This window comes from Pseudorca crassidens, chromosome 19 (genome assembly GCF_039906515.1).
Source record: "Pseudorca crassidens isolate mPseCra1 chromosome 19, mPseCra1.hap1, whole genome shotgun sequence".
NCBI classification, from domain to species: domain Eukaryota; kingdom Metazoa; phylum Chordata; class Mammalia; order Artiodactyla; family Delphinidae; genus Pseudorca; species Pseudorca crassidens.
In genome coordinates, this window is record NC_090314.1 from 35642457 (window position 1) to 35666596 (window position 24140).

General features: G+C 37.9%; 2 protein-coding genes across 7 annotated transcripts in view; one reads left to right on the forward strand and one right to left on the reverse strand.

Annotated features, from left to right (window-relative positions):
• Nucleotides 1–73: 73 nt before the first annotated feature.
• The window catches only part of RPS6KB1 (ribosomal protein S6 kinase B1), a 36419-nt gene continuing 12352 nt past the window's right edge, over nt 74–24140 (forward strand). The window contains exons 1-7 of one of the 5 annotated variants that reach the window (XM_067714526.1): nt 74–300; nt 7334–7383; nt 8606–8726; nt 9920–9988; nt 19996–20143; nt 22213–22270; nt 23725–23825. In XM_067714526.1, the coding sequence (XP_067570627.1) occupies nt 160–300; nt 7334–7383; nt 8606–8726; nt 9920–9988; nt 19996–20143; nt 22213–22270; nt 23725–23825 (688 nt within the window). In that variant the 5' untranslated portion in view covers nt 74–159. Of the gene's footprint in view, nt 301–787; nt 888–5145; nt 5177–7333; nt 7384–8605; nt 8727–9919; nt 9989–19995; nt 20144–22212; nt 22271–23724; nt 23826–24140 lie in introns of those variants that run through there. The other 4 variants (XM_067714528.1, XM_067714525.1, XM_067714530.1 and 1 more) reach the window with 4 other exon arrangements.
• The window catches only part of RNFT1 (ring finger protein, transmembrane 1), a 40688-nt gene continuing 28971 nt past the window's right edge, over nt 12424–24140 (reverse strand). Inside the window, exons 9-10 of one of the 2 annotated variants that reach the window (XM_067714541.1) lie at nt 20614–20731; nt 12424–19709 (exon numbers count right to left, since the gene is read on the reverse strand). In XM_067714541.1, the coding sequence (XP_067570642.1) occupies nt 20636–20731 (96 nt within the window). In that variant the 3' untranslated portion in view covers nt 12424–19709; nt 20614–20635. Of the gene's footprint in view, nt 20249–20613; nt 20732–24140 lie in introns of both variants that reach the window. The other variant, XM_067714542.1, reaches the window with a different exon arrangement.

The window sequence follows — 24140 nt, forward strand, 5'->3', positions numbered from 1 at the left end:
ACGCATGTTCATTGCCCACGGTTCGGCTTCACAGAGTCCTGTACGCATGCTCCAGCGCTGAACTTGAGGAGCCAGTCTAGGGCCTAGGCGCAGACGCACTGAGCCCAAGCAGCCGGTGATGGCGGCAGCTGCGGTGGTGGCTGCGGCGGGTCCGGGCCCATGAGGCGACGACGGAGGCGGGACGGCTTTTACCCAGCGCCGGACTTCCGAGACAGGGAAGCTGAGGACATGGCAGGAGTGTTTGACATAGACCTGGACCAGCCAGAGGACGCGGGCTCTGAGGATGAGCTGGAGGAGGGGGTGAGGCCCGGGGTCCCGGGGGGCCCGAGGTGACAGGGCCGGGGCGGCGGCCCGCGCCCTGGAAGCGCGGCGCGTCCGAGAGCGCGGAGACCCAGCGGGGCGCGAGCAGTCTGCAGGAGGAGCCGAGGCGCTGCACGGCCAGAAGCGGGGGGGCGGGGGGGGGGCAGGCGGTGCGGACCTGGCCGTAGGTGCGAGGCTGCTGCGGCGCTTGCAGGTGCGGCTTGTGCCCTTATAGCCCCAGACCGGTGCAGCCGGGAGCAGTCTGTTTGTGGAGGGAACGAGGAAGGGCTCGTGGTCGATTCCTGGAGCTACTGGACTTGAGTGTGCGGGGCGCGAGTGTTGGGGGGAGGGGACTGCGCTTGCTGGGTGGCCCGTAAGTGCAGGTGAAGTGTGGAAGGGTTCCCCTAAGTGTTCCATCTTCAGACCTCCCACAACCACTTCTCTCGGCCTGTCGCTTCTCTCCTAGGAAGCGCTCAGCTGTTAGAAGTGACAGCTGAAAACTTCTGTCGGGAGTAGCGCTGCCGCTGCTGTTACAGCCACCAGGAGTTTTATTTCGGGAGCAAGGGGGCTCTGCCGCATCTTCCAGGGTTTGTTTGATTGCTTTTTTTTTTAAACCCCCTTCCTTGTGACTTTTTTTTTTTAAAGCATTTATAACGACACACGGCATTTGTAACTTACTTTTACCCCAGTTGACGATGTCTACATTTTTTCAAAATACTTGATGTAATTTAGGGGTGGAAAAAAACCAGCGTTGACAGCTGTGATTTGGCTTGCCAAAAATAAATTGGTTGCACTGAGACTTGTGAATGGTGGTGTGAGAGCTTTTCTTTCTGTAATTTAGGGTGTTAAATTTAGAATTGTTTTTCCTAATGCATAGCTTGGTTTTACCTTTGCTGCCTTAGTAGTTTGTTATTCTTTATTCAAGATTCTTTTCTCAAGATAAATTTATTGAAAAATCACAGATTGTACCTGACGTTCAGAAATGGTGTTGTCATGCTAAATCCCTGATTCTGGGTAAATGACCATCAATGATAACCTCACGGTAATTTAGATTCTAAATTCCATTGCCTAGATGAGTACGTGGGTTAATGACTGATGTCAGATGTTTGTTCTAACTACAGAAGGGGCTTCCCTTTCTTTTCCTCACCCTGTTTTCCTCCTTTGGCAAGTAAGTTGTTGCCTGCTTGTTGACCAAAGATTGAGATGCTATATATAAAGAATTTTGAACACTTCATGAAACTAAGTGAGCTAAAGTAATACTGCCCTTTTCATAATCAAAGGAGTCTAAATCAAAATCAGACAGTTCAGAAGGTGGGTGTTGAGATGTGTACTTTTTAATATGTTTGCATATGGAATTCCAGTTAGCCTCTTTTTTTTTCCAGTTAGCCTCTTAATGGAACATGTGATAACACTGAATACAATTTGAAACAAACGTAGGATTACTTTCATTACAAATAACATACTCATCGATTATATTGGCCCCATATAGCAGTGGCTTTGGAGCAGAGCAGGGGAGAAAATGATAGGAAGGGTATTTTATAAAATCTTCATCAGTTGAACTTACAGAATTTCCAGACCATGGTTTTATTAGGAGCTGGAAGTAAAATACTATATTAAGATTTCTGTTATTAACTGGGACCTCTCCTGGACATTTGTTTTGCTGGGTACAAGCAAATAGGATTTTGAGAATTTTGAATGGGTGTGGAAGAGGCCAGAGAAATTGTTGGGGATAAGAAAGAGAAAGAAATGTGGCCACCACCCTGGGGAGAGGAGCTTTGGGGAAAGAGCAAAGGTAATTAAAGAGGATTTTGAGGAAGAGCCTTCAGCAAAATATATCTTACTTAGCAATGCTTTTGGAGTTGAACTGTTTCTTTTGAGTGTGTTATTCTAAGAGGTGCAAGCTGGACAAGCAAAAAGAATTTGGGTGGAATTGGGTTGGCCACCCAAGGAGATTCAGTGACATCCAGGTTTCTCTAAAGTAAGATTTAAAATTCTGAAAAATGAGAGAAATTTAGATTCTTGGAAGATCTTACCACTGTGAATTTATAATAACATAATTAATATTCTGGCTGTTTGTGAATTTATATCCAAGCTTTTTAAACATTGGTGCATATCGGAGTAGCCTCACTTCTTCATTTTATAGTAAGGAAACTGAGGCATTGGCCAGAGAGATGATTGCCCAAGACCACAGAGATAACTAGTGGTAGTATTTTCTTGACTCAATTCAGCAAGCTTCATTGCATAGCTTCTTCATGCATTTACTAGTTTTGTTTGTAATGTACCTGTTTGTGGTTTGTCAAAGTGAATTCTGATCCCCGCAGCCATGCTCACTGACTGTGTGATCTAGAATAAATTGCTTAATCTCCCTGACACTTCTTTCTTCTCCATAAAATGAAGCTTACACGCGATAAAGTATATAAAGTACTCTCAAAATATCCTGGCACATTATGTAGTTAGCTAGTTTATGGAAATATAGCTTGTCAGTGTTAACTCATTGCCAAGGAACCAATCATTTAAATTTACCCTCATCTATGCCTAGAGACTTAATAAATACAGTTATACTAGAGGTGCTGCATTTTTAGAACTGTGTTTGTTTGTTTCCTTTCTTTTTGTCATTGGTCCTATTTAGAGATATATACCTTTTTAGGTATGTTACACTGAGTGAATCTGTATTAGTAAATATATGTGTTTACATAGAATAGTTAATTCTTCAGTGAGTAAAAGATGAGGAGATTTAATACATTTTAAATACTGTATTAAGACCAATGGGTGAAAGGGTTTTTTTGTTTGTTTTTCTGTTTCATTGGTGATAATATAATTTGGGAACAGAGTTGAAACTAAGGGAAAGTTTTCCTCTAGAGATTTTCATTAGATTATGAAAATGTTGGAAACGTCTGCTTTCTGTGGAGACACAGGTTAAAAGAGTAATAGATAATTGTGAATGCAACTTAAAAAATCCTTAATTTTTTAAAAAATAAATTTATTTATTTTATTTATTTATTTTTGGCTGCGTTGGGTCTTCATTGCTGGGCACGGGCTTTCTCTAGTTGCGGCGAGCGGGGGCTACTCTCTGTTGCGGTGCGGGCTTCTCATTGCGGTGGCTTCTCTTGTTGCGGAGCACAGGCTGTAGGCACGCGGGCTTCAGTAGTTGTGGCTCGCGGGCTCTAGAGCTCAGGCTCAGTAGTTGTGGCGCACGGGCTTAGTTGCTCTGCGGCATGTGGGATCTTCCCGGACCAGGGCTCGAACCCGTGTTCCCTGCATTGGCAGGTGGATTCTTAACCACTGCGCCACCAAGGAAACCCCAAAAAATCCTTAATTTTTACTCTACTAATTCAAAATTTGAAATAGTCACAGCGGCTTACTAGTAGTATGAATTTCAGATTGGGATATTAAAGTTTTATAGAGCAAAAAGTGTTTTGAAAAACAGTGCTATATATTCAATAGATAATATGTATTCAAATATTCACGATTGTGAATATCTCATTATCAATGCTTATCTTGCATTTTAATAGATACTTACCTTTAAGTATATTTAAATAGCCCAAGATTTGGGGCCAGGTTTACTCCTTTTTCCCAATGTATCTGAATTACTGAATCTTATTTTATAAGAAAATATCTGTGAACAGCCAGGAAAGTAGATAAATGATTTAATGAATGTTTGGATTAAGGATATTTTTCACCCATTCTGTAACAATTTATTTAAGTTTTTATAAAATGTGCTCTCTTTCATTGGGACTTAAGGCATATTAACTTGAATTTATATACAATTTTAATTTAAAACTTTGTGAATAGTCATTCTGATGCGCTAGTTTGAAACAGTGTATCTTGTATAGTACCTTAGATGAGGAGGATTCTACTTTGTCAGTCGTAGTGGCACACACCAAAAACATTGGATGGGTCATAAAGCTTAAGGCAGAAAAAAAATCTGAATAAAGTTTCCTGCGAAGGAGAATTGTCAGTATGTCCTATATGGTAGCTTGATGTTTCTGCTATAAGACTTCTAAAGATAACATTGAGTAGTAGAAAAGAATTGTGCCTCAAAATGCTTCTGCTCCAGAAGGTAACGGTAGGTAGTTTACAAGCCCAGATGCAGGTGGTAAGTCAGGCCTGGCTGCCTCCGGAAATGAAACATAGCCACAGGTCATTATCTTTCTAGGTGGCTTCAAAGTCATAGTTCAGTGTTAACTACTCTGTGGTCTTTAATTTAGAATTAAGTAAAGCGAATATTTAAAAAAAAACAATTACATAATATCAGTTTTATAGAAGTTAGCCTTTTGTCTTTAAAGTGAAGCCATCATAGGTGATTGTATGAAGCACCAGAAACCAAAAAAAACCCCTTTAACCATAACCACCCCTATCTGCCCCTCCCCACACACAGAAGAAACTGTAGCAAGTTGAAACTGCAAGAATTTTTTCCCCTTGATACTGCCCCCTCCATTTGCCTAGGTCTAATCATGAAACATACATCCTTGGTGTTAGACTTCATCCTGACTTGTTTACACTGTGAGCAAGTTCTGACTAAAAAGCTTTTGTTTTGAGGGGTCATTTGAACATCCATTGTGTAAGAATGCTGTCAGTTTTCTTTGTGTGTCTTGACTGTGTGCTGGTATCTTTGAAGAAAGATGAGTTCACTTAAATATTTTTTGAATTATTCTAAAATTTTTAATAAAAACTTTAAACTTCTAATTTTTTAGAGCCTAGTTTGTTAGGATTAACCACATTTATCATTTCACCAGTTGATGTTCATTTGAGTTGTTTCCATTTTTTGGCTATTGTGAATAACGCTTCTATGAACATTTGTGCCTAAGTCTTTGTGGAACATGTATTTTCATTTCTCTTGGGTAGATACCGAGGAGTAGATATGCTGGATCATGTGGTAAGTCCATGTTTAATTTTTGAAGAAACTGCCAACCTGTTTTCCAAAGTGGTTATACCATTTTATGTTGCTGCCAGCAGTGTATGAGGGTTCCAATTTCTCTACATCCTTGCCAAACTTGTTATTTTTTGTCTTTTTAATTACAACTATCCTAGTTGATATGAAGTGGTATCTCAGTATAGTTTTGGCTTGCCCTTCCCTAATGACTAATGATGTTGAACATACTTTCACGTGACTATTGGCCATTTGTATGTCATCTTTGCAGAAATGCCTGTTCAGATCCTAACCCATTTTTTAAAACCTTGGTTATTTATTTTTTTATTATTGAGTTGTAGAAGTTCTTTATATGTTCTTATTCTGTGGATTTTCTTTTCACTTCATAATATCTTTTGAAGTGCAGAAGTTTTAAGTTTTGAGTAAATTCACTTTATTGACTTTTTTCATTACTCTTTTGTGCCCTTTGTGTTCTGTCTTAAGTCATTGCCTACCCCAAGATTGTGAAGATTTACTCCCTCCTAGATTTCTTCTAAGAATTTTATAGTTTTAGTTCTTACATTTAGGTCTGTGATCCATTTTGATGTATGGTGTGAAGATAGGGGTCCAAAGTAAATCTTTGCATGTGGATATCTGATTGTGCCAACACCATTTATTGAAAGACTGTCTCCCATTGAATTTTTTTGGCATCTTTGTAAAAAATCAGTTGACCGTAAATGGAAGGGTTTATTTCTGGGCTCTCAGTTCTATTTCATTGATCTATATTTCTGTCCTTATGCGCGTACCACACTGTGTTAATTGCTGTTGCTTTGTAGTACATTTTGAAATCAGGATGTGTCAGTCCCCCAACTTTGTTTTCCTTTTTCAAGACTATTTTGGGCCCCTTGTGTTTCTGAGTGAATTTTAGGATTAGATTGACAATTTCTGCAAGAAAGGAACCTGGGATTTTTATAGGATTGAGTTGAATCAGTAGACCAATTTATTTAGTATTGCCATCTTAACAACGTTAAGTCGTCTGATCCATGAACATGGAATGTCTTTTGACTTATGTAGGTCTTTTAAAATTTCTTTCAGCAATGTTTTGGAGTTAGCAAATATACAAGGCTTGCACTTCTTTTGTTAATTTTTTTTCTAAGTATTTTATTCTTATCGATGCAACTGTGAATGGAGTTATCTTAATTTCATTTTTGAATTGTTCATTGCTAGTGTACAGAGGTTAATTAAGTTTTGCACTCATTTATACTACGATCAGAATAAATGTTTGGCCAGCATGACTCCTCACAATATGAGAGTGTTGCTTAATTGTTTTGCTTTGATCAGCCATATCATACACTACAATATCTTGGACTGGCTGTGGTTACTTGAGGCTTAGTTAGGCTGTAGTTAAATAAGGTTTATAGCATTATGTTAGTCTTATTATCAAAAGCATATCAGAATAGCACTTTTTGTAAATCATTTGATTAACTCGTATTTAGAGTGTAGTACCTTTAGTTTTGTAATATACAAAATACATATTTTGAATAAATGTAATTTTTGAAGGAAAATAGTCACCTTTTTTTAAAAAAAATAAATTTATTTATTTTACCTTCGGCTGTGTTGGGTCTTCGTTGCTGCTGCGCGGGCTTTCTGTAGTTGTGGCGAGCAGGGGCTACTCTTCGTTGCCGTGCACGGGCTTCTTATTGTGCTGGCTTCTCTTGTTGCAGAGCACAGGCTCTAGGTGCACAGGCTTCAGTAGTTGTGGCACACGGGCTCAGTAGTTGTGGCTCTAGGGTTCTAGAGTGCAGGCTCGGTTGTTGTGGCACACGGACTTAGTTGCTCCGTGGCATGTGGGATCTTCCCGGACCAGAGATAGAACCCATGTCCCCTGCATTGGCAGGCAAATTCTTAACCACTGCGCCACCAGGGAAGCCCGAGCTCCTGGTTTTGTTTGTAGATCTTTGATGAGTAGCATCTGTAGCTTAGTTATCACATTAAAGTGAAATCCCATAGTATTGTTTGTGCACCTTATTTTGTTCATCACCACATTTACCTGTTATTAAAGTATAGAGAATTTTAAGCTGGTTTATTTCGTTCATTGTCCTTCAGTAATGGGGTGAAGCAGTAAGTTCTTTAATTTCTTGTTTATGAGGTTATTTATTTTTAAAACTTTAACATATTTTTCAGGGTCAGTTAAATGAAAGCATGGACCATGGGGGAGTCGGACCATATGAACTGTAAGTTTATATGAAAATGTTTCACTGTGCTGTCTTTCTTTTATGTAGTTTATAGCCATCATGTGATCTCAATAACCTGTTTTTAAATATTTAGTCATATATACAGACTTGGTTTATTGAGTTTGGCACGAATATCATAACATATCTGGGGTTTTGAGATCATGTATGCATTTTGAGAAAAAGATTATTCAAATTTAGAGTATACTGAATATGAGTCTACGTGTGTTAAGGAACTTTTATTAGTTTAATATAGAGAACCACCTTTTCCTACTGAAAAAATAAAAATTTTAGAAATGCTCCCCAAATCAAATGCTTTTTTTTTTTTTTTAACACTTATTTATTTATTTACTTGGCTGCATTGGGTCTTAGTTGAGGCACACGGGATCTTCATTTTGGCACGTGGGATCTTTAGTTGCGGCATGCGAACTCTTAGTTGCAGCATGTTCCCTGACCAGGGATCAAACCCGGGCCCCCTGCAATGGGAGCACGGGTCTTAGCCACTGGACCACCAGGGAAGTCCCTCAGATGCTTCTTATTTTGCTTGTAATACATCATCCAAACAGAGATCTGTTCAATTTTATGTCATTTTAGGCAAGCTTCATTAGGTGAGTATGGTGTTTAGTCTGCTTTGTACCCCATCTTCAAGTAAAAGGCCTTGGATTGTGGGCAGACTGAGAAGATCACTCATAGAGAAAGCATTTAAGTGACAGATAAATTGCCTCCCTTTTTGGAGTCTTTAAATTAAGCAGATGTGGAAAGATGCATGGATATAATTTATTAGCAAGAATTTTTAGCTAAAGACTTGAACTAATTGGGTACCTTTAGAAAGCTCTCATTTTCTGAAGTTGCCGAATGAAGTTGGATAACAGCTGATCTCATAGACATTTTGAATGAACTAAATTTGAATAACTAGAAGACTTTCTTCCCTTTGTCAGCTTAATAAACGTGTTCTAATTTATCTTAGTTTGGGGATGCTTGATGCTTATGAAAGTAAATAATCAATAGCATGTTCTGTAAACAAGCAGATAAGCAGTTATCAAGCCACCCTCATCTTGACCTACCATGTCATTGAATCATTAGCTTACTTAGAGCACGGATACTATATTTGTTATCATGCACCTTTTTCCTTTTACTTACTTGGATTATAATTCTCTTTCTAACAGTATGCTAAAGGTAGTTTAACTTTTTGCAAATTTACTTTTGGTTTTGCTTTTCTTCCCAGTGGCATGGAGCATTGTGAGAAATTTGAAATCTCAGAAACTAGTGTGAACAGAGGGCCAGAAAAAATCAGACCAGAATGTTTTGAGCTACTTCGAGTACTTGGTAAAGGGGGCTATGGAAAGGTAGGAAGTATTTTGAAATGAGAGCTGTTGTCTGTCCTGTGTGGATTAATTTTTATACCCTGATTCCAGCACTACTCTTCAATCTTTGTTAGCTATCAGCAAAGGATATGATCACTTACCTGGTATTATTTGAGGGCTATACAGAAGTTCTCTTTTTCCTACCACCGTTCACATAAAAGCCCGGCACATTGTAGGCACTCAGTCAATATTTGTGGAATAAATAAGTAGGCAGCTGTGCCAGGCAAAGTCTGCTATTAGAGGATTCATTCCTTCCTTTGGTTAAATGGTACCATCTATTGGTATCCTTTAAAAAAACAAACTACTGCTTACTTTCAAGAGGCATGGCACATTAAATTGGTATCTGTTACTGAGACCTTAATCTAAATTAGTTTTCTTGGACTTGCAGTGTTTGGAGCAATAGAGTTAGGGAAGCTGAAGAATATAAGAGGGGAGAAGAAAAATGACGAGAACCTCTTAGTTTCATAGTTTTGCCAGAGGCTTTCTAATTTAAGACCTCACCTCTGTGTGTTCTGCCCAAGAAAATTTATACCTTCCCATTCTCTATCAAAAGACAGAATTTGGATAGCATTTTAGAGTTAGGATTAAGCTTGAGAACTATTTATGCTATTGTGTAATGTTCATTTTTGCAAAACATGACATTTGTAGTTTATTCTTAGGCTTAAGGACATATTCTAATATGTTCTAATCATCTTGAATGTGTAACGCATGCACTGTGAATCAGACATTTTAGCTGTTGCATGAAAATGTAGCTAGTCATTTTAAGGAATAGGTAATTGCTGTCAACTATTATTAAATAGTTATATGTGAAGCATCCCTGAGAATTTATGAAATATTTTATAATTTCTGTGTGTCTGGGAAACCTGATTATAGCTTTTTCTATGAAAACTTGGATTTTTTAAGTAACACCGAGTGCTTGTTATAGGATGGTCATTGCCCAGCTTTGCCACCAGATGTCAGCAGACCAGACAGGAAAGTCCCATGTTGTGTAACACTTTTCACTACTAAATCTTTAATATAATCTCTTAGCTCATCATTTTTGTACACAGTCGTTCATGGTACTAGTTTTTGTAAGAATACAGACTGCTATATCGTTTGTTTTTATAAGTAGGAATTAAGGGATTGTGACTAGCATAATTTAGCTTTTAATAACGCACACTTTAATTTTCATCTAGGTTTTTCAAGTACGAAAAGTAACAGGAGCAAATACTGGGAAAATATTTGCCATGAAGGTGCTTAAAAAGGTGATTTCTCCCCTCCTCCCCAACTATATTCTTAATTGCTATAAAATCCATATTTTGGTCTAAAATTCTCAGTCAAAAAATGTATTTCTGACACAATTATAAGTCTTCTTGGAATGTGGGATACACTTCATTATTGTTATTCTTGTTTTATTCTGCTTGGTGAGGGTGGAGAGGAGAGCTGTTTCAGTTCTCCTCTGAGGTAACTCTTTTAGCTCTTTGTTCTGGTCTCTGTATTTCTAAGTAATAAGCAAGTTCTGCTATGACTTAATTCAGTAGTTTTAGAATTATGCATTGACTTCCTATTTTATTCTTTTTTACTCCTTTCTCCCTTTTTCCCATCCTCATCTTGCTTCATTTTCTTTCTATCTACTATTGTCTTCTCATACCTTCCATCAACTCTGTAAAACACCTTTCGGGCCATGGTTCTATGATCACACTTATTAGATAATTTACTAGTTCCATTTATTTTCCTAGAGACATCCTATAGGAACCTCTGTCCTTCTGTTCTCACCTATACTGATAGTTATCTAGGCATAGCTATCATTACTGGACTTTCCCTGCACCACAATCCTTGGAATCCTCCTGACTCCTTCAGTGTTGGATCTTTGGTTCCTGGATTCCATATGTTCCTTTTTCTTAGTTTGTGTCTCGTTCCCTTGCTTTGGTGACCATTTACTGGTGGGTTCCTGAGGAACTGAATCAAGGTAAATTTTTTGGGAAATATTGCATATTTGAAAATTTTCTTATTATATTCTTATACTTGTTTGTATGGATGCAGTTTTGAAGTTGAAAATCATTTTCACACAGGATTTTGCTCCATTTTCGTCTAGCTTTCAGCATTTCTGTTCAGGAGTCCCTTGCCATCTGATTCCCAATCCTTAGATCTATTTTTCTTTAAGATATTTAACATTTTCTTTTTATTTTTAATGTTCTAAAATTTTGCAGTGATGTGTCTTGCTTTGATTCTTATTATTTATTTTTACTCTTTCAATCTTGAAAGTTTCAGTCTTGTAGCTCCAGGAAATTTTCTTTTATCTCTGATAATTTTCCTCCTATTGGTTTCTTTTCTTGGAATTGCATTTACTTGGATGTTGGACCTCCTAGACTGATCATCTATTTTTCTTACCTTTCCGTTTGTCCATTTCTTTATCTTTTTGTTAACTTTCTGAGAGTTTTCTAGAAATTTATTTTCTAATCATTTTACAGATTTTTTTTTTTGGCTGTGCCATGCAGCTTGTGGGATCTGAGTTCCCAGACCAGGGATCGAACGTGGGTCCCTGGCAATGCAAGCACGGAGTCTTAACCACTGGACTGCCAGGGAATTCCCTTACTGATTTTTTTTTTTTTAAGCTATCATATTTGTGGTTCCCCAAAGCTCTTTTTGTTTTTTCTTTTCATAGCAACCTATTTTGTGAGTACAGTATCTTCTTTTATTCCTCAGAGGGTTTTAATTATAAATTCTTTGAAATGTTCTTTTGTTCCATGCATGTGTCTCTTTTCTAAGTTCCTGTTTTCTTTGACTTTGATTTAGTGGTTTTTTGTCATGTCAGAGGCCTTCTTTAGATGGCTGGTGTCCTTTAAGAGTGGAACTCTGAAAAGCTGATCAGAAGTTATATGTGTGTCGGCTTCTCTGTAACGCAGTCATGAGATTAGCTGGCAGTTGACTAAGAACTTCCACATATCAGTGTCTGAAGGTCTTTCTTCTGGTATGGATCAGTGGGTACTGAGAAAGATCCTCTATTCTCTTGCCTAGAAAAAGCATTTTGGAGCTGGATGACAGAGAGGAGATGGAGATCTCACCTTTCAACACCAGATTTTCACTGAAGTCACTTTTTTTGTTTGTTTTGTTTTTAATTTTATTGAAGTATAGTTGATTTACAATGTTATGTTAATTTCTGCTGTACAGCAGTGATTGTAGCACATATATATATTCTTTCTCATCCATTATTGTTTCTCACAGGATATTTGAGTTCCCTGTGCTATACAGTAGGACCTTGTTGTTTATCCATCCTGTATATACTCGTTTGTATCTGCTAATCCCAAACTGCCAAATCATCCCTCCCGCACTGCCCCCCTTGGCAACCACAAGTCTGTTCTCTATGTCTGTGAGTCTTTTTCTGTTTCATAGATAAGTTTATTTGTGTCATATCTTAGATTCCACATACAAGTGGTATCATATGGTGTTTGTCTTTGTCTGACTTACTTTGCTTAGTATGATAATATCTAGGTCATCCATGTTGCTGCAAATAGCATTATTTTATTCTTTTTTATGGCTGAGTAATGAAGTCACGTTTTTACTTTAGCACTGTACTCTGTGTCTGATCCTTCACTCTTTTTTTTTTTTTTTCTGGACACTACATCACTCTAAGAGGTAGTTCCCTGGCTGGTTAGTGTGGGGATGGGAATCTTGTTGGTCTGTCTGTTCCTTATAGAGATTTTCAGATAATCTCCCTGTTTTCAGTCCTCCACCTTCTGCCTTCTGCAGTCCCTAATGATTCCAGTTTTTTTCCTTTCTTTCCTTTTATTTTTGCTTCTAATTTTTGAACCCTGCTAGGGTTCTGTAGATGGATTCAACTTCTTTTGTTATGCCTCTCTGCAGGCATTTAGGTTTGATCATACACCAGTATACTAAGTCATGCACTATTGCTTTATCCCCATTCTGTCTTCACCTTTTGAGATGTGGAGTTACACGTGTTTCTTAGTTTTATTGAAGATGGATTATGTATGTTTGGTTTCTTGTTCTTTTTGTTTGGGATTGATTTCTGAAAAGAGCTCACTGTCTTAAAACAAATCTTAGTAGAAAACTATTATTAAAAGACAATCAAAATGACTTTTTAAAAAAATTATAGTGTTTGTAATATTTTGGTCCTATCTTCTTCCTGATTTTTACTTAAGTGGTACAAATGATTTCCTAATTTAATTTAATTTTTTTTTTTTTTTTGGCTGCGTTGGGTCTTCGTTGCTGCACGCAGGCTTTCTCTACTTGTGGCAAGCGAGGGCTACTCTTCGCTGCGGTCTACGGGCTTCTCGTTATGGTGGCTTCTGTTGTTGCGGAGCATGGGCTCTAGGGCGCGTGGGCGTCAGTAGTTGTGGCATGCAGGGTCAGTAGTTGTGGCACACAGGCTCAGTAATTGTGGCTCACGGGCTGTAGAGCGCAGGCTCAGTACTTGTGGTGCACAGGCTTAGATGCTCTGCAGCATGTGGGATCTTCCCGGCCCAGGGATCGAACCCGTGTCCCCTGCATTGGCAGGCAGATTCTTAACCACTGCGCCACCAGGGCAGTCCCGACTTCCTAATTTAAAAGCTGAGGAACAAATACTATGACCACAACATTATTGGTGATTGTCTTAAAGAAGCAATTTAGGTATTCTCAACTTCAGTTTCTATATCAGTAAGCCGGAATTAATCTGCTATCTGGCTTTTCCATTTGGAATAATTTGAGATTAATGATTTTTTTTTTTTTAGAAGATGTTGGGGGTAGGAGTTTATTAATTTATTTATTTTTGCTGTGTTGAGTCTTCGTTTCTGTGCATTGGCTTTCTCTAGCTGTGGCGAGCGGGGGCCACTCTTCATTGCGGTGCGCGGGCCTCTCACTATCGCGGCCTCTCTTTTTGCGGAGCACAGGCTCCAGACGCGCAGGCTCAGTAGTTGTGGCTCACGGGCCCAGTTGCTCCGCGGCATGTGGGATCCTCCCGGACCAGGGCTCGAACCCGTGTCCCCTGCATTGGCAGGCAGATTCTCAACCACTGCGCCACCAGGGAAGCCCGAGATTAATGATTTTTTATCTGTAAAATATGTTAGGTCTAAAATTAAAGACAGTATAATAATGCTTATTCTAGAAATGTTGACAGAAGTACTGGTCAAGATTCTTAGAATAATCCATTCCTTTTGATATGTTGCTTATACATGCCTGATAATCAGGGCTGAGCAAAAAATAGTCATAATTATATCTTTTTTTTAAATTAGTTAATTAATTTTTGGCTGTGTTGGGTCTTCGTTGCTGCATGTGGGTTTCTCTAGTTGTGGCGAGCGGGGGCTGCTCTTCGTTGTGGTGCGTGGGCTTCTCATTGCTGTGATTTCTCTTGCTAGGGAGCACGGGCTCTAGGTGCGTGGGCTTCAGTAGTTGTGGCTCATGAGCTCAGTAGTTGTGGCTCTCGGGCTCTAGAGCGCAGGCTCAGTCATTGTGACGCACGGACTTAGTTGCTCCGCCGCACGTGGGATCTTCCCGGACCGGGGCTTGAGCCCGTGTCCCCTGCATTGGCAGGTGGATTCTTAACCACTGCACCACCATGGAAGTCCCCATAATTATATCTTAAGTGAAGTATGTTTCTGGCACTGGTATCTTTAATGGAAAGAAGAGGGTGTTGGGTTTTTTTTTTTATACTGATGGTGAGTGGGCGTGGTATATTGGGAAATCCATACACCTAATTACTTCTAATTGTCAGGCTTCCTTTTTGTGCCCAGGCATCTAAAACCTAACTTGCTTGCCTCTCCTTTTGCTTAGTTACCATTCCTTCCCACTGTTGGTTTTTGCTTTCCCCAAGCCTGCCTAGGTTCTTTCCTTGAGCAAAGAGCACTGTCTCATTCTTTCCTTGCTGTTCCTGAAAACAAGCTTACAGCAGAAAATAATGAAAGTGAAAAGGTTGCTAGGGTTAGGTCCAAGGTTTTAATTTCTAAATTGCTAGGTAAGATGACTGTGTACTCCCATTGAGTTTCTTCTTTTGATTTTGTTATCCTTAAAGCAGAGTACTAACCCTCTTGACCTGAGTATGGGTAAGAATATACCTCTTTCTAGCCTTAAAGATGCAATCAGAATAAACCAGATGTCCCCTTGTCTTAAATGAGTTGCTTACATCTGGACAATCTGTCTGGATTTAGCACTTCTGGGATTGTTTACTCATTATGAGAATGGTCCCATTTGGGTACTTGTTCATGGTGGAAAGTTGAGGAAAAGACTATTTCCAACAACTATCTCTCTACCCTACCAGTTGCAACAAAAATGTACTCTGGAAGCAAAATACTATTGCCCATGGCATTAGTTCAGCTCACACTGTAAATTTTAGAACCTTTGGCCAAAGGCTTGTAACTCACAGATTGGTCATACTTCTTTCATTCCTTCTTTTATTGAACCAACTGAGACTCTCCAGTGTGCCAGGCATTTTGCTAGACATTAGGATTTAGCACTTGAGACAAATGTAGTCTCTGCCTCTCGCTCTGCTCACTGTGTAATTCAAGGGAAGAACTGATAAGCTTAGCCTTGCAATTTCTCCTCTACTCTGGTCAAAACCTTTTCTACTTTGAGGTTTAAGCCTATACTGCTTTCTTATCTTTTATCAGTCTTTTTTCCCCCACTCCCAAGTCTTATTGCCCTGGTGTCTTCCATGTCCTTGTACTAAATAAGTAATCAATTGCCTAGCCTTCTAATTTCTTGTTGATCCCAACTCGTCAGCATTCACCTCCATTCCACTTCACCAGCCCCCATAGCTGTGTCCTCCACCCCTGAAACACTGGACTATAATAGAGCAGTAACATTCTCACTTATTTATTCCCACAATGCCTGGTCTTTGGCCCTAAGCCCTTTTAGTGCTTTGATCTTTCTGTTTTTTCTTCAAGTTCTTAGCCCCGTTCTACTTTCAGTTTATTCCTAATCTAGCCTAATCAACATGATCTGCCACTTCAGTCACCTGCTATCCCATTGACCTTATGTTCAGGAAAGTTCTCATTTAATCAGTTTATTTGTTAGTGCTCCTTTATTCCTGTATCTCAGTTACTGAACATCACTGGCAGAAATCACAGAAACTTTTAAATGGCTACTGGGACAAATTCGTAGTCCCGAACTCATGTGGACACTTAGAACTCACCAAATGTCCCTAGACAACTCCTTCCATTCTCTACAACTATTAGAGCCTATACTATCAGTCCCACTATTCTTTTTTAGCAGACTGCCTCTCTTTCTATTTGAGGCTGTCAGATCTGATTCCCTTCAACTTCCTGTTCTAATCCTTGTCCCCAGTACCATATTGTCTACATTTTCACCTGTCTTTACTTCCCTCTCTCCAGGCTTAGTGGGAGATGTGTTCCTCCTTCTTTCCAAGGCTAAACACTCTCTTTATGTTTTGGATCCCATCACTTTCTGCCTGTTCAGGGTCTTTGTCACTTCTGCCTCTTTTTTCCATCCTCTATCCTAACTTCTTTCTTTATATAAATATATTCATGTCTTTGCCATATTTAGAAAACAAATCCTTTCTTCACTCGAGGTCTATGGTAGCTTCCAGTCTCTGCCTTTCATAGCTGAATTTCTTGAGAAGTCATGTTTTATTATTTTTTTCACTCACTATATTTTGACTTCACAACTCTATTCTTTTGATGAAATGCTTGTCCCCTACATCACCAGTGATCTCCTAATTGCTGAATCCAGTGGTCTTTACTTAACTCATCCTTAATTTACCTCTCTGTTATATTGAAGCTATTGACCACAGCATTTTGAAACTCCGCTCCCTTGACTTCTATGATTCTTCTTTACTATTTCTTCATCTTCTCTTCTTGGCCTCTTCTCAGACTTTCTCAAAATTATTTATTTAAAAAATTTAAACCTTCTGAACAGTTAAAAAATAATGCATCTTTGAAATTTTTCAAACTTCCCAAAGAGTTACAAGAATAGTACAGTGATAACCAATTGTTAAGTTTGCCATATTTTCTTTGTCTGCCCCTCCCTCAGTTTCTCCTCTCTTAGTATGTATGTGTGTGTATATTCAAAGTTTTAATTTTTTTGGTATACAATTTGAAAGTTATTTGTAGACATGGCACTTCGCACTTAAATTCTTTAGTATGTATCTCTTAAGAATAAGGGCATTACATACATAACTACAGTGTAATTGTCACATTTGGGAAATTTAACATTGATACACTATACTGTTTTCTAATACATCGTCCATACTCAGACTTCCCCAGTTGTGTCAGTAATCTCCTTTATAGCTATTTTGTTTTGTTTTTAACATCCAGGATTTAATCAAGGATCACACATTGCATTGAGTAGTCCTGTGTCTTTAGTTTCCTTTACTGTAGAGTACTGTGTCTTTAGTTTCTTTTACTTTAGTTTCCTTTACTTTTTTGTCATTCATGACATTGACATTTTTTGAAGACTCTGGGCCAGTTTTGCAGAGTATCCCTAATTTGGATATGGTTCATTGTTTCCTCATGAAAACACTTAAATTTTAAATTTAGGTTAAATGCTTTCTGCAGGAATATTTTACAGGAGCATTGTGTTCTCAGTGCATGGGCTCAGGAAGCACATAATGTTGGTCTGTCTCATTATTTGGTGAGACTGAGTTTGATCACTTTGTTAAGGTGGTGTCCACCAAACTTTCCATTCTACCAATACCTTTTTCCCTCTGTAATTAAAAAGTATCTATGGAATGAAAGTTAGAGATTGTGTTAATATTCTGTCCTAATAATCTTCTACACCCAATGGTTTTATTATCCATTGTCTCTTAGCCAAATCAAATAATACTCTGGTGATTATAAAATGGAGACTTTTCTATTTTTATCATTTTTTTCTATATTGTCATTCTTCTGTAAAGAAGAGCTTTTCATACTTGCTTTTTTAAATTTAATTTTTTTAACTAGTATGGACATTTTTTCAGTGTGTTACCCATTTCTTTCATTATTCAAATTTTGGTCCACAAATTTTCCCAGGTTTTGCTAGAGAGAGCTCCATTAAGATGGCTTCTGTGTCCTTTTAACATATCCCTGTTAGTTTTTGAGTAGTTCCTTACTTTCTGTATAATAGCGTGCTCCAGGTTTACCTTGCACTTTCCCTGACCCTGGCTTAGAACCGTTTTATTCTCCATGGAACCCTGTTTTTTTTTGCTAGAGAAACCAAGATCTGGGTGCCAAGCTATACTTTTTGCTACTGAAGTCTCATTGTTCCTGGCTCTTTCAGTACACAGAGCTAGGAAGTTTTGTTTTTGTTTTAAATCATGGCTACATATTGATATTCCTAATTTCAGTCCAATTCCGTAGGGTTCTTCTTTCCTCGGCCTACATTTGCATCTCTGTTTTTCCACAGTGAGAAAAGCCTGGTAACAACATCAGTACATTTACTCATTTGCTTAGTTGTACAATACGTGCATAATAGTTTGAGAATTATAATACCAATACTATGAGGAGCTATAAACCTACTAAGTGTGGTTTAAGATTTTTTGGCAATTTTTTTTATGCTTACATATATGTCACTAAGAATGTTCAATGTAAAGTTATTTAAATATCTTTTTTTTCCTTTTGTGGTAAAATTATCAAAGTAATAGTCAATTAAATTTATGTATTTCTGTTGTATTCAATTTTATTTCCCTCCCCCATCCAGATTTAATTTTATTTTTGAAATGTATAAAACATTAACATGGTTCAGAATTTAATAATCACAATAATGATATTTGATTTAGGTAAGAAAAGAAATGAATGATAAAACCCTTCAGGTTTTACTCAGAGGTCCCATTCCCTTTCCTGCCTTTCCACTATCATTAGCTTTTTTTTTTTTTTTTAGATAGGTTTCTTGTTGGGATGTTTTATGTTATTGTTATTTTTTTGGACACGCCACATGGCATGCGGGATCTTAGTTCCCCAACCAGGGATCGGACCTGGGCCCTTGTCAGTGATAGTGCCGAGTCCTAACCACTGGACCGCCAGGGAATTCCCTGTATCATTAGCTTTTGGCTTAATTTAGGTGTGCTCATTATTGCAGATATAAGCATGTACCTATTATATATATTCTTATTTCCACTGTTACACAAAAGGTAGCATACTGTGTTACTGCTGTGCCATATATGCTCTTTTGCACCTTGCTTTCAGAGATGTTCCTCATTCTTTTTACAGTTTTCTTACACAGGGTTTTCATGCAGTATCCTATGTGTGGGCATTTAGGTTGTTTCTTATGTTTCACTTTTACAAATAATATTGCAACTAATGGCCACGTATATACGCTTTTTCATGTTACTAGAGGTGTACAAGAACTTAGAATTTAAGACTTAGCATGTCCAAAGCAATATATCATTTTCCCAAAACTTTTTTCTTTGTTTCCATTTCCTGTTATTGAATGACACCATTACTTACACAGAAACCATGGTATCATCATTTCTTCTCATATCTCCTTAGTCAGCGAGTGCTAATGATGCACTTTTACCCTTTTTTTCCCCACCTTCATTTTCTTAGTTACAGGTTTTACTTCTTGCTTAGTTTACTAGCCTTCTAACTGGTGTCATTTCTTCCCTAAAACTTCACACTGCTACTAGAACTGTCTTTCTTAAAGCCAAAGGTTATTCATTTACCTTACCTCAGCATTTCTCCTCTGCCTCTAAAATAAGATTCAGATGCCTTTGCCTAGATGCCCAGGCCTTCCATTTCCTATATGTCCAGCCTAATACATGTCCTAACCACTTCTAACCATACTGAACTACTTTTAGATCCTCAAGACGTGTCCCGTCCTGTCAAGCCTCTTTTGCACTGGGAATGCCTTTTTTTTTTTTAATACCCTCTACATTTCATCTTAATAACTTTTTATGATACAGCTTAGGTATCTCCACCTCCAGGAAGACTTCTTGCCAGGTCAGATGTAGTTCCCAGGGCACCTTGTGCTTAGCTCCATTGACTCATCTCTCTTCCCTGGGACTTTGGGCTCCTGTGGGCTAGAGACTCCTTCTGTTGGTTCTGCTTTCTTGTTAAGAGCCTATAAAATAGTAGACATTCAACAGTTAGTGAATATATGAATAAATTTGATCTATTTACATTAAAACAGATTATTTAGGTTTTCATTTACATGTTTACTACAAAAAATCCAAACAGTGCAGATGTATATAAGAAGTGAATGTCTTCCATTACCCCATCTCAGTCTCCAGTGGGAACTATGATTAATAGTTTAATGTTGGCAAGAAAAGCACAAAATAGATTTTCCAGTTACTGTAGGATAAAAATGTCTACTACTTTGTTCTTATAGATCATCTCTTTTCCTTTAGGCAATGATAGTAAGAAATGCTAAAGATACAGCTCATACAAAAGCAGAACGGAATATTCTGGAGGAAGTAAAGCATCCCTTCATTGTGGATTTAATTTATGCCTTTCAGACTGGTGGAAAACTCTACCTCATCCTTGAGTATCTCAGCGGTCAGTACACAGCTTGGTGTAATTATTTGCATTAGCTCCAGAAACTTGGTCAAAACATTATTTTCCAATAGAAAAATGCTTTTTCCCAATGTGACCAAATAGTTCCTAAAATTGACAAATACATTGACATAAGGAATTCAGATGTGACGAAGTGTTTCTTTTTGCAGACAAATGTGAAGGAAACTTTAAAGGTTAAGTCTTTTTCCTCATCTGTAATATTTTATCTTAATCCCATTGTAATCAATTAAAAGAGCAAACAGCTAATTGATAGCCATCAAATTGACTACACTTGGGTAAGATAATATAATTCAAATAAACCACTGATTTATTTTTTTGTAAACTGACATGGAAAACTTAGAGTGTTGTTTAAGGTAATGAGTATTTTTGGTATTGCATCTTTAAACAGAAGAGTTTTTTGTTTAATGTAGTCTTATTGATAGATTTTGCAGTTTACATTGGAAATCACCCACCTTTTCCAGGGCTTACCCCCTCCTAGGAATTTGTGGTACCCCATAGCATTTCAAGATCACAGGTATCTATTTCCAGCAAACACACTTGAGTTTTCTGAAAAACAGATTTCACAAGAGCCTGTAACATGGAACAGAAAGTTGCAGAATTTAGTCACTTTTTTGTGACGGTTGTTTTTTTCTTGTACCTTTATTTTAACATAGTTTCAGATTTCCGCAAAAAAGTTCTAAGAACAGGACAAAGAATTCCCAAGTACTCTTCACCTAGATTCCCCAAGTGTTATCATTTTACCACATTGTTTTGTTTCATCATTCTCTTTCTCTCCCTCTCTGTATATGTACGTGTGTGTATATAGATGTGTATATACACACACATATGTGTATATATGTTCATAATTTTTTTCCTGAACTCTTTAAGGGAGTGTCACAGACATGATTTCCCTTTACCCCTAAATACTTCAATGTATATTTTTCTGAAATTAAAGACAGTATCTTACATAACTGTACTAAAATTATCAAAATAGGAAATTAACATTAATACAATAATCTCTCTCAGTTTCCTTTAATCTGGAACAGTTCCTCAGTCTTTCTTTGTCTTTCATGACCTTGACATTTTTGAAAAGTACAGTTTAGTTACTTTGTAGAATGTATCAGTTTGGGCTTATATGGTGTTTCCTCAGGATTAGATTCAGGTTATGCATTTTGGGGAGGACCATCGAAGTGACATTGTATCCTTCTCTGTGTATCAGAGCAAGAGGTACATGATATTTGTATCTTTGTTCCATTACTGTTGACGTTAACTTTGATCATATGTATAAGGTGATGTCTGCCAGTTTTTTTTTCCTGGTGAAATTTTCCTTTTGTAATTAGTAAGTATCTTGAGGAGATACTTTGAAATTATTTAAATATCTCATCTTTCATCAAACTTTCACATACAGTTTTAGCATCCATTCTTGCCTGAAACAATTAACTATGATGATTGCCAAGTGATTTTTCTTACTCCATCATGGCTTCTTCATTTATTATTTGGCATTCTGCTGTAACGAAGAGCTTTCCATTTATCTATTCACTGATTTACATCATTGTGGACTCATGGATTCTAAGATTTTTCAGTAGGATATCACACTTTATTATCATTGTTTATTTTGATATTCAAACAGTACCATACTATTTACAAGGACATTGCCAAATTCATGCAGTTTAAGAGTTGTAAAAATGTGGAATATGGGCATTCACTAATTTGCAAGGATGGTTTAATTACATACTAACATTTTTCTAAATGCCGGTAAAATGTTAGAGAAGCTTTAATCAAGATTTTTTTTTTAACCGCAGGTCTGGAATCTGTAAACATTTTGAAGTTTATAGATGTAAAACCTAGAATTCCAAAACTTGTATATTTCACATAAGAATAAGAACACTGCTAAAAATGGAATACTGAGGACTTAGTTTTAAACCTGTAATGTTTAGGATCTGTTTTTTATTTTTAAAGGGTTGATGTCTTTTAATTATGGCTAAAAGGAAAGCACAAACCCTCTCATTAGAATGGATTGTTGGGAAAAAAAAGATTGCTTTGTTTCTAATGTCTTTTTCTTTTCTTTACAGGAGGAGAATTATTTATGCAGTTAGAAAGAGAAGGAATATTTATGGAAGACACAGCCTGGTAAGTGAAATTTTAGTGGTTGTATGGATTCAGGTAATAATTCATATAATTAAAAGCAAAGTCCTGTTCCCACTGTGGGCAGCCAGATGATTCAGTAAATTGTTCTGGAGCCAGTTGGTCACTCAGGACTCTAAGAGGGAGAAGCAGCTTTGGGACTTGGCAGCCATTGGAGGTCACATCATTCCTTTGCCTCCAGGCTTTGGGTGGAACGTTCTTCACACCAGTTCCTAACAGAACCATTCTCACTGGGGCTTTCTTTCCTTGAATTGGTAAGCTGCCTGCCTTGGCTCTGGGTGAATGTGGTTTTCCAGTAAAACTTTATGTGTGGAGCAATGGAAAGTATCAGAAATCATCTCCTCTTTTTTTGTAGACTTTCCAGTTCCCAAGGTGCAGTCTTAGGGAGGTGATAAGCCTGCACATATCATCTGTGGATTGATTCAATGGCCAGGATGGGATCTACCCTCATATTTCTTAAGATGGCATCTGCTTCAAATTAAAACTATACACACCCTTTTGTGAGATGACAGTATTGGGTAACAATAAATCAGTTTATCCTACACATTAATTGAATAGAAAACACTTAAATGTTTTTTTCTACCTTAATTACCAAACTGCATTCCATTGTTTAATTTCAGGCCTTTTCTAACACAGAAGCTGCATTTAAGAGCCTTAGGGATGAAGTGCCCTTTTTGGAGGAGGCTCTCTGAGCCATGTTGGAGGCTGTGTTTGTGGTCCTGCTGGCTGTGAAACTGCCTCAGTCCTCTAGGACACACCCTCTCCATCCTGGAGTAATCTGCAGGATTGCAACATTGTTATGCAGCCAGTATTGCAGTGCCTTGTGCTTTTCGAATCCAGACAGGGTTGACTCAGCCCTTTATTCTTTTGAGGTAGATAAATTTGAGTGTCACACAGTTTATAGTTGTGGGCTGGCTGGCAAGAGGGAGGGCAGATACTGTGGGCATGAGCTGTATATAAATATGCAGCTGTATTAAGTAAGGGATGCGTGGGCTTCTAAGGGTCAGGTTATAAGGTATTTTTGAAACTAAGACTTGATCTCTGAGAATAACAAAGTTCCTATTTCCTATGGGATTTAAAAATTGGGGGTAGGTGGGAGAAATTTGCTTTGATCTGAATGACTATTGGCCTAGTTCCTACATAGACAGAACAAAACACGACCAGTGACAGTTTGGCATATTCTGGACTTCTTTGCAATTTTAGCAATATGTTCTAATGATGAAATAAAACATTTTATAGTTTCACTAAACGAGTGAAACGTAAATGTCTCCATGCCTTTTGGCAGCATCCTATGCCATCTCTTTTCCCCATACCCACCCCCACTCCCACTAATTTGGTCTTTGGTGCATGTCTATTTCTTTCAAGGAATTTTGCTCCATACATAAACTGCTTTGAGTAGATTACTCTTTTTAATTTTATTAAATCACTTTTGTTTCCAGCTTTTACTTGGCAGAAATCTCCATGGCTTTGGGGCATTTACATCAAAAGGGGATCATCTACAGAGACCTGAAGCCGGAGAATATCATGCTTAATCACCAAGGTGGAGATATACTGTAAACAATTCTATAGTAAATAATCATCTTAAAATCTTCCCACACAGGTCATGGTCATTTTCAAAGCCCCATATTTATGCGTCAGTTATTATACATTGCTCCCTCAGAACTTATAGCATCATGATACTTGTACTTATGATTGATGAGATTAAAGAGAATTGAGGATAACTGGCCACAACTACCTTTTCTAGTTTAATCCTTACTCTTTATAGCTTGTCATTCTTTTGTAATCCTTACATAAAGTGTGGTGAGCCAGAAGCCAGTCCAAATACTAATTTTGGTTGGTTCCTTAAATTGGAAAG